Source organism: Cottoperca gobio, chromosome 1, assembly GCF_900634415.1.
Source record: "Cottoperca gobio chromosome 1, fCotGob3.1, whole genome shotgun sequence".
In the NCBI taxonomy this organism is placed as follows: domain Eukaryota; kingdom Metazoa; phylum Chordata; class Actinopteri; order Perciformes; family Bovichtidae; genus Cottoperca; species Cottoperca gobio.
Genome location: NC_041355.1, coordinates 10,844,329 through 10,853,987, shown reverse-complemented (window position 1 = coordinate 10,853,987; position 9,659 = coordinate 10,844,329). Strand labels below are relative to the sequence as shown.

General features: G+C 39.7%; 1 protein-coding gene across 1 annotated transcript; it reads left to right on the top strand.

Annotated features, from left to right (window-relative positions):
* The first annotated feature begins 73 nt into the window (after window positions 1–73).
* hgsnat (heparan-alpha-glucosaminide N-acetyltransferase) lies at window positions 74–9,011 on the top strand. Its single transcript, XM_029442397.1, is given in 18 exon segments — window positions 74–309; window positions 1,156–1,259; window positions 1,367–1,503; window positions 2,454–2,572; window positions 2,696–2,777; window positions 3,194–3,263; window positions 3,810–3,913; window positions 4,247–4,323; window positions 4,440–4,470; window positions 4,559–4,719; window positions 4,850–4,965; window positions 5,266–5,387; window positions 5,720–5,846; window positions 6,048–6,134; window positions 6,270–6,347; window positions 6,510–6,580; window positions 7,181–7,293; window positions 7,575–9,011. Coding segments are annotated over 18 exon segments (1,983 nt in total). The 5' UTR covers window positions 74–107; the 3' UTR covers window positions 7,757–9,011.
* The last annotated feature ends 648 nt before the right edge of the window (window positions 9,012–9,659 follow it).

Here is a 9,659-nt window from a genome sequence, read left to right as displayed (position 1 = left end):
TGGTGGCAGTACATAGATGAGCCTTAGGTATGTAACGTTAGTGGCCCATCGAGGGCGACAAACGTTAGCCTTGACAATGTACTTTGACCCTCGTCGCTTCCACTACAATGTCAAAACACGGAAGAGTCGGAAGTGGCATCTGCTTCGACCAAAAGGAAACTTTAAAAGAATCTTCAGTTTTAGGGGAGACACAGGCAAGCCAGAAAGACATGACACAACCAGAGAAATATGTGTTTTCCCTTGCTGCCCTGGCTTTGGTTGTAGCCGTTTGCGTGGTACCACTGAAAGCTGACATATCTAACGTCACCTGTAAGTATCCAAGACTGTTGAAGTGAAAAGCAGGATAATGCTTCGTAGCTAGGTTAGCTAAAATAATTACTTTTGTCCAGCATAATTTTACCTCAATTTCACCCCTCTATGTGTGTAAATTGCCTGAACGATGGATTTCATCAACTACGATAGATATGTTGTTTACGTATTTGACTATTAATAAAATCGGTTAGCTCGGGTCTAATTGTAGATTAACGCAAAACGGCAACAACTCAAAGCAACACAGTTTACAGTCCAATAATTAGCTCCAGTCGTTTAAACATCCCTCTAAATTAATCCAGCATGTGACTACAGGGCTCTGCAGTCGTAACTTCACCCCTCTCACATGCTTTTCTCTTTCCGGCAGCAACATACAATCATTGGCTCTAGTTTGCAGTTAGATTGGCCTGTTTTACCCCCACTCTGGACACGCATCTAGTTTAGCTACCATACACTGTGTAATGTAATAGGATTCTTGTCCATAGCGATAGCAGTGAACCATAGGTTTGAGGTGAGTAGAAAACTATTGCACAGCTGTAGCATCGACGAAGGCATTAAAAAGCAACGTATGAGTTATCTGATTTGTACAATATGCTGATCAACATGGAGTCAGGAAAGCTGGGATTATTTGACGCATATGCTCTTGGTTTCTAGCCAGTGCAATAGCAATATCGGTTTCTGATTATGTGAACAATGATCATAATGTCTGTTCAGTGTCCAGTGGCTTCTCAGTTGGGTGTGGTCATTTACACTGTAAACTGTAGCATCTTTTCTGCATGTGGAAATAGATTTACTGATTTGATTTTGACTAATTTACACATTGTGTACTGCTATTTATTTCTCCAGCTATTCACCACATGGTCCTGAGGATGGATGAGGCGGTGCTGACCGTCAACAATGAGCTGGACACTGAGGTGGTGGTGTCCTGGATGTCAAAGCGATGCTATCAGGTAAACACACACACAAGATATTTCCCTGCAGTTGATTCTGTGGCTATATAACTTGTTTCAGATGATGATGGTGTTCTGATCTGGAGCCTTGCTTCCTTCTGTGTTAGTGTTTGTACCAGCAGTTAGGAGTGGTACCTGCAGGGTCCAATCCTGGCCAGCCCAGTTCAGCAAACTTTGTTGTGAGCACACAGCATGAAATTACACTACAGCTCAACAGCATCCTTGTCAACCGGGAGCTCTGCACGTAAGTTAAAGAATTAAAACATTTTTCACTTACACGAGAACTGAACTGAGAATAAAATAAAACGTATACAATATAAATGTTCGGAAATATTACCTTGAAATCCAACTCTTAAAGTTTAATTTATTCTTTTACCGGCGCTTGTTGTTTATTGTATGTGTTATTATTACTGATTGTATGTGACGTAAGGTGACCTTAAGTGCCATGGCTCCATTAAATAGTATGTATTATTATTATTATTATTATTATTATTATTATTATTATTATTATTATTATTATTAGAGTAAATCCTCAAATGAGACTTTAATTTAACTAAACTAACATAAATATGTTTTATATAATATATCATATCACATTTCTTAGTGTTATATGTAACACATATTTTTGTGCGATTGAAAATCTAATAGGATTTTAATTGGATTCAGAGAAATGATCTTGCTAATGATAATACAGCTGGGCTAATTATGAATGAATAAATGAATAGAACATTTGAGGGTCTTCAGAGATCCACACCGATCCTTCACAGTTCCACTTCACAGTTGACAGGCTGCAGTACATCAATGTCTGTTGCCTAACCATCCAGTATATAAGGGAAGGACAGTTTTACGAAAGGCAGACTTTGCGTGTACATGTACTAAGGCTAAGACCTTACCGCAGCGGCACAGGTTCGAATCCAACCCTCGGCCCTTTGCTGCTCGTCTTTCCTTCTCTCTCTCCTCCCTTTCCAGTCTATCTTGGGCTGTACTGTCCAATAAAGCTCAAAATATAATCTTAGCAGACTTTAACATTTAACATCGTAGTAGACAACATTTACATGTATTGGACATGGAGTATAATTCATTGTTGAATGAAAATCTACATATATAAAATAAAGATCCATGGAGCATGTATACATATATCGATCTGTCTGGTTGGTTTGCTGCCTGGTATAGCGTATCATTTTTTAATTTCAGTGTTCCATTCCACTTCGGGGAGCACGGGAACTACTCTCTGTGGGTGAAAAATCTGAACAACTCCTCAGTGGTCAACTGCTCCGTGGTGACTGACGCAGACCCGGTCAACAGCTACATACGTGAGACTCGCACATTCATACGCTTGTATGACGTGTCAAGTGTTTTAATGCTTTTATTCAGACTGTATAAAAAAAAAAAAAACATGTCACATTTAAATCGTGTCCCACTTTCTCTCTACGCAGCGATCTTGGTAGCTTTTCTTATCTTTGCTGGACTGGCCTTGGCGTCTGCCATTGGTAACAACATTATTAGGGTAATATAAATGTATTGTTTAGTTCTTCTCTATTTATTCAGTAGATTCCTCAGTAGAGCTGTAATGAGTCATGTGTACATATAAATATATATTAATTATATATATATATATATATATATATATATATATATATATATATATATATATATATATATATATATATATATATATATATATATATATATATATATATATATATATATATAATAATATATATATATAATAAATGCAAATATGGTGCAATAAATTATTATTTAAATCATTTTGTTAGGATATTTGTCGCAATGCTGTGGCATAAGCACTCTCTCGCTAAGATTACTGCCAAGTACAGAGAACCCCTGCTGCTGTGTTCTTGTGTCTTAAGTGTGAACTGTGAGCTTGTGTATTATAGAATTACTCCTAAACCGGTTGGTTGCTTTTTGTCCAGGCTTGATGTGGTGAAGAATATCCTCTTCCGAATAAGCGGCACCATGGAGACAGAGAGGCTCATCAACTCTGTGAGTTGTTTGTGTAGAGGATATTTTTCCAGAGTAAGAACAGAAAGATCCGCTCACCAAATAACTCCCGTTTTGAAAGGATTTTAAAGCTGCTGTGTAATATTTCCAGCTCCAGGCTCTTCCTCAGATTTAGGATATTTTTCCAACCACAAACTGTTGAACCTTATTTAACCAAGATGGTACTATAACTATAACTATAACACTCGGCTTTCAGGGGCTTACACTCGTTCTAACCAGAGATATTGGATAGTTGCCGTTACAGGCTGCATGTGTCTCGAAATGTTTTTCAAAAACTATATTGGTCAAATCTTCAAGGGAACTGTATTAAAGATGATTTGTGTGTGTGTGTGTGTGTGTGTGTGTGTGTGTGTGTGTGTGTGTGTGTGTGTGTGTGTGTGTGTGTGTGTGTGTGTGTGTGTGTGTGTGTGTGTGTGTGTGTGTGTGTGTGTGTGTGTGTGTGTGTGTGTGTGTGTGTGTGTGTGTGTGAGTGAGAGAGTGTGTATGCTTCCAATGGAACAGTGTTGATGACTAACTTTTATCATTCAGGAACTGGGCTCCCCTGACAGGACCGTGTCACTAGTCGCTGACAACATCCTCCCTCCACCACCCAGCCCCAGCCAGAGGCTGCGATCTCTGGACACATTTCGAGGGTAAGCGCCCCCCCCCCCCCCCCCCCCCCCCCCCTTCAACAAGCAGCTCAGCTTCCTCAAAGAAAGATATTAATGATCTGTCGCATCATGTGATTCTCAATGCATTGACTCATGTCTCAGTGACATTTTAGCCGCTGACACTGGAATTGTGACTCATTAATGAGCCTCTACTGATAAAGTATAATATTTTACTCCCTAAAGTGAACCATTTAGCTGTTGTTTTGTGATATTTTAACTTCGATGCATCATTTGAAACAAATATGTCCATGTAGCGTCGCTTCTCTTGTTTGGTATGATCTCAATGCCTGTTGCATTTTCTCTATTTCATGTTAGCATCTCCTTAGTCCTCATGGTGTTTGTGAACTACGGAGGAGGCCGATACTGGTTCTTTCGACATGAAAGCTGGAATGGTGAGCCCCACCCAGTTCATTTTTAACCATATCACACATTATTCACATATCTTTGTCATTTTCCTTGGAATTGTAGTTAATTTTCAAACCTGTGTTTTCCATGTGTCTTCTTACAGGCCTCACTGTTGCAGATCTTGTCTTCCCCTGGTAAGCTCAATTTGACCTTGAACCTTATGTCACCTTCCTCCTCTTTGTGTCTCATTTTCTCACACTCTGTGTTTCCCTCCTGCAACAGGTTTGTGTTTATAATGGGGACCTCCATCGCCCTGTCAATCAACTCCATGCTCCGCGCGGGCTTGACCCGCTGCTCACTTTTGAGGAAAGTTCTGTGGAGGAGCCTGCAGCTATTCCTCATCGGTGTCTTCATTATCAACCCAAACTACTGCCAGGGACCATGTGAGTACAAACTCTAGTCTTTGATGTTGACTGTAAACCTTTTTAAAGGATAAATACCGTGTTTTTTGATACTTTTCTTCCTTTCTTTGCTTGCTTGTGTGCTCTCACTCAATCCTCATCTACTCCACAGTATCTTGGAACAACGTGCGGATTCCTGGTGTGTTGCAGCGCCTGGCCTGGTCATACTTGGCTGTATCCTGCCTGGATCTGTTGGTGGCAAGAGGTCGTGTGGACATCCTTACAACGGTCAGCCAACAGCTCCAAATCAAATTCAAATCAAATCAAATTTATTTATAGAGCCCAATATCACAAATGACACATTTGTCTCGGTGTGCTTTACAGACTGTACAGCATACGACACCCTCTGTCCTTAGACTCTCGCAATCGCACAAGCTCCATTTTTACCCTCATTCTTTAACTTTCTAAATTGGTAACTAAAATAAAATTTCTGATGTTGTGGATATGGTCTTTTATGTGCCTATCTATGATAAGTACATTTTGAAGGAGAACAGAAGTGTTTGATTGAGGAGTGTCTATGTTCTCCAGGATGCTTGGTGGTCCCCTGGCCTTGACATCGTGCTGTACTGGCCAGCCTGGCTGTGTGTGCTTCTCTTAGAAATCATCTGGCTGTGCCTCACTTTCCTACTTCCTGTACCAGATTGCCCAACGTGAGTAAATCGGGGCATGTTTGTCCGTCTTTTTTTGTCTCCATGTAAAAAGAGAAATGCTCAACAAGCAACAAAGTGATGTGTAGTGTCCATCACTGCACTTTTGATTCAGTCTCAGGTTCAGGTACAGGTTTAAGATTTCTACATGTATTTTCACATTTAACAATAATTAAAATTTAAAAAATGTAAAAAAGCAGAATTAAGAGTTGTATGAGAATTGAAAAAAAATTCCATCCTTTTATTTTTGTGTTTGTTTCGAATCCTTCACTTTGCTCTCGATTCCCTTTATTCTACAATGATAACACTCGACTTCTCCCGACTCTCCTGAACAGAGGCTATCTGGGTCCTGGTGGGATTGGGGACATGGGCCTTTATGCTAACTGCACCGGTGGCGCGGCTGGTTTCATTGACCGATGGCTTCTTGGTGAAAGCCACATCTACCAGACTCCCTCGTCCCGGGTTAGTGACCCTGGAAAACAACCCAAACATACCAAGAGTGGTCCCATTTAGTCTCTTCATAACTTGAGATGTTGAGCTTTTGCATATCGGGTTCCTCTCTAAGAGGCCCATGCACAAGTGCTAACCCCAACCATGCTAACATCACAGGTTAACGGTAAACTTTAGCATATTTACAAAAATCTGTTTCCATTTTTAATGAAGGTGATTTATGCATCTCGTATGCCATATGATCCAGAAGGGGTTCTCGGCAGCATCAACTCTATCCTCATGGCTTTTCTTGGATTACAGGTGTGTAATGTGTCTGCTTCTCTCTTACTTTTTGTCTCTTACTTTCATTCATATTTCTGATGTCAAAATTGATAGTGACATCGCTTATTGGAACAACCAAACAGAATCCAACTTTAACGTTCTAATTGTTCACAGGCAGGAAAAATAATCTTGCACTACAGAGATCTCCACACAAGTATAATGTCAAGGTTTCTCATATGGGGCTTCTTATTGGTGAGTACAGTAACTTTATCTCTACAGTAACGTGTTTTATCTCGAGTATATTAAATGAGTCATTGCTTTTGCTAAATAGGATCTCAATGTTGGAGTATTACTCCTCATATTTATTATGTTTTTCTTTCCTGAGTGAATAATAAAGTCTCTTGTAACACGCAGGGAGTCGTATCAGCAGTTCTGACCAAGTGTTCCACAGACCATGGCTTCATTCCTGTTAACAAGAACCTGTGGTAAAGTTTGCTTTTACTGTATGCACTTTCAGATGGAACAAGTTTTGCTTAGCAATTGCTTTTTAGTGTCTCTTGAAGTAGTAGTATATCTTCGTTGTTTACCACCCTGATATCTTTGGTTCATAGGTCTTTTTGTTTTAAGCCTTTTTCAGTAATTTAGTGCTGTATTTACTTGTTCTTCTGTATTCTTGTATGTTTTTTTTCGTAGCCGACTGTAATTTGTGTTTTTTGCTTGGCGAGCGAGACATTTTGTCGTCCATTCTTTCCTGTTTTTTAAAAAGAATGTGAAATCCCGCTCCAACGTCACACTAAACACACAACATTCCAGTATTTTCCAGGTTTCTACTTTTGCGTTTCTTTCCCTCTTCCTAAATATCAAAACAAATAAATATTTCATGAGAAAGCGGATGAAGTTGTTAACCTTCAGCAGAAGCTGGGATTGTGTGTAGTTAATTGTGTCTTGTGTGAAAGTTAAGACAAAAGAGAAATGATAGAAAATGAAAACACAAAACAAAGCTTACTCACGGGGATATCCGCGATACATATTCGCAGTAGAATGTCTTTAACAATGCAGCGTGTGTCCTTTCATTTCACGTCCAGGTCTCTGTCCTATGTGACAACACTGGCCTGTTTTGCATATGTGCTGCTAGTGCTGGTGTACTACACGGTGGATGTGAAGAAGTGGTGGTCTGGAGCACCTTTCTACTACCCTGGTGAGCATTACAGATCAGTAGACAATTTAAACAATAAGCATTTTGTACATTGGGGTTGATTATATCACAAATGAGCTGTGGATATGGCGGCCACCCACCCACCTCGTGCAGTATGTTAATTTAGTTTTATATGAATATAAAGCGTATTTTCTGAGATGTAGTTCAACATTAGCACTTGTATGATTCATTAAGTCTACGTAATCACTGATGTGAATTAGATCTGCAAGGTGTAACACTTTTTAAATTCACTCTTTCACTCGTACTTGTGTGCGTGATCCCAGGTATGAACTCCATCCTCGTGTACGTGGGCCATGAAGTGTTTGAGGGGTACTTCCCCTTCCGTTGGCACATGGCTAACAGCCAAGCCCACAGCGAGCACCTCATCCAGAACCTCGTGGCTACTTCCTGTTGGGTCTTCATTTCCTACCTGCTCTACAGAAAGAAGATCTTCTGGAAAATTTAAACGGGGAGCCTCCAAATGATGGGACATGTGGACAGCAATACCAGAGGACATTGTTTACATCAGAATTTGCTGGAGTCAAAATCTGAAAACGTTTGGAAAGTGGGAAACAGGAAACTAATTTTTTTTCTTTTCTTTTTTGTCAAAACTATGGTGGTTCTGTCTCGGAACATATGTGGGTGTCTACTTTTGATCAGCACACTTATTTCTTTTTAATTTTGAGTCAATACTTTATAGGACCATATGTGTTTAAAGACTTTTCCAAAGATATTCAGATATAAGGCAGCTGACCTCTGCACATAATATCTTAACTGACTCAGGAAGAACTTGTCAAAGAATAGTCTGAGAATTTCAGAACTATGTTCGTCTGCAATTTGACTGTGTTATAGACACTGGTTTTCATTCCTCATCTTGTACCACAGACTACAGCAGCGGGGTGTTGAAGTAGTGGTTTAACAATCCCTTGTTGACTTTCCCTTGGGAGAGCCCCTGCTGCCATATAAGCTGTTGCATTACTCTGAAAAGTGAAGCGGGTTTTTGTGGGACTGACCCTTCAAGAGCAGAAGGAGACATTGAGACAATGGCTACCAAGAATGCATTGTGATCGTTCATCACTCCACTGCATAGTGGATGATCGAAGTGATATTTAAACAAGGGGAAAGCATTATTTAAAGATTTTAAAACATGAAAGTTAAACATCTGCAATATATCATTCCTTAGTTGTCTGTTTTCCATTTCCTCTGCTCCTTCCCTCAGCAAGTGTCCAGTGGTGTTGACATATGATGCTGCGTGTTACTAAGTGCGGAGGGGAAGTGAAGCAGGGCATGTCAGATGACTATTGAAACCCACTGGAGGTTGCTTGCTTTGCATTTTGGTCAATACAGAAGCATGCATGTGTATGAGTTCATGTTTTTGATTAGATTTTCAAAAACAGATTTCGCAGAACTGACCTTTTTTATTTTGTTACACAATCAACTTTTTATGATAGCATTGGCATAAGTTATTTGCCTTTCTCTTGCCAAACGTTTGCATTTCTTGAGTTGGGCTTCGAGCAATTATACTTTATGGTGCCCATGTATATTAGTATAAGTGTATGATTTAGAAATATATATTTGATGTCTTGTCTCACCTCAAAAATGTGTTGTCATTTCTCCTTTTTGGATGGGAAAGATTACTGTCATTAACACATTTTACAAAATCATATGTTCAATCTGTAGATTATCTGAATGCTGTTAGGAATAATTGTCCATCTAGTACTGTCTGAAATTGAGAATTCATTTTGCCAAACTTTTATACATTTATTTTTTTATAATCACCATTTGAAAATAAGTTTATGTAATAAAATTTGTTCCAAAATATTATTGCTGTTTGAGTTTGTATTTGAGAGTGAGTTGTGTTGTAATGTTGTTCTAATAACTTCTTCCTGATCAGTCTCCGGGCCTTTAAATCAGGGGACATACTGGTGTTGATTTTAAATATTTTTTTATAAGAATATATATTTCCATTGTTACAGTTTATGTAACACTTGTTCTTCTTCAAGCTGTGTTTCCAGTTTATTCAATGTAGAGAGGTGTAGTTTGCTTTATTGCTCAATAAGGCGTGGGAATCGAGTTACAGTGTGGGTGCCTTGTGAAAAAAAAGCAAGTTGTGAGTCCCTTGTCTTCTCGCGATACAATTGGTCGATCTTAATTCATGTCTATTGTGAGAGTTTTTGCCTTCTCGCGCGACTTTGTAACTTTCCCACGCCTGTTGTTTTGGCGTCTGCCCTCTGCCCGTCGCCACTCCCTCCCCCTCTTCTCACCCCTTTGCCCCGTCACACCTCCCCCTCTTTCTCTCCCTGCTTTTCCTTCCAGTCTGGTTCTTCTGTTGTGCCGTTGGCTTTGGTGAGGGAGCTGGGGGAGGGATC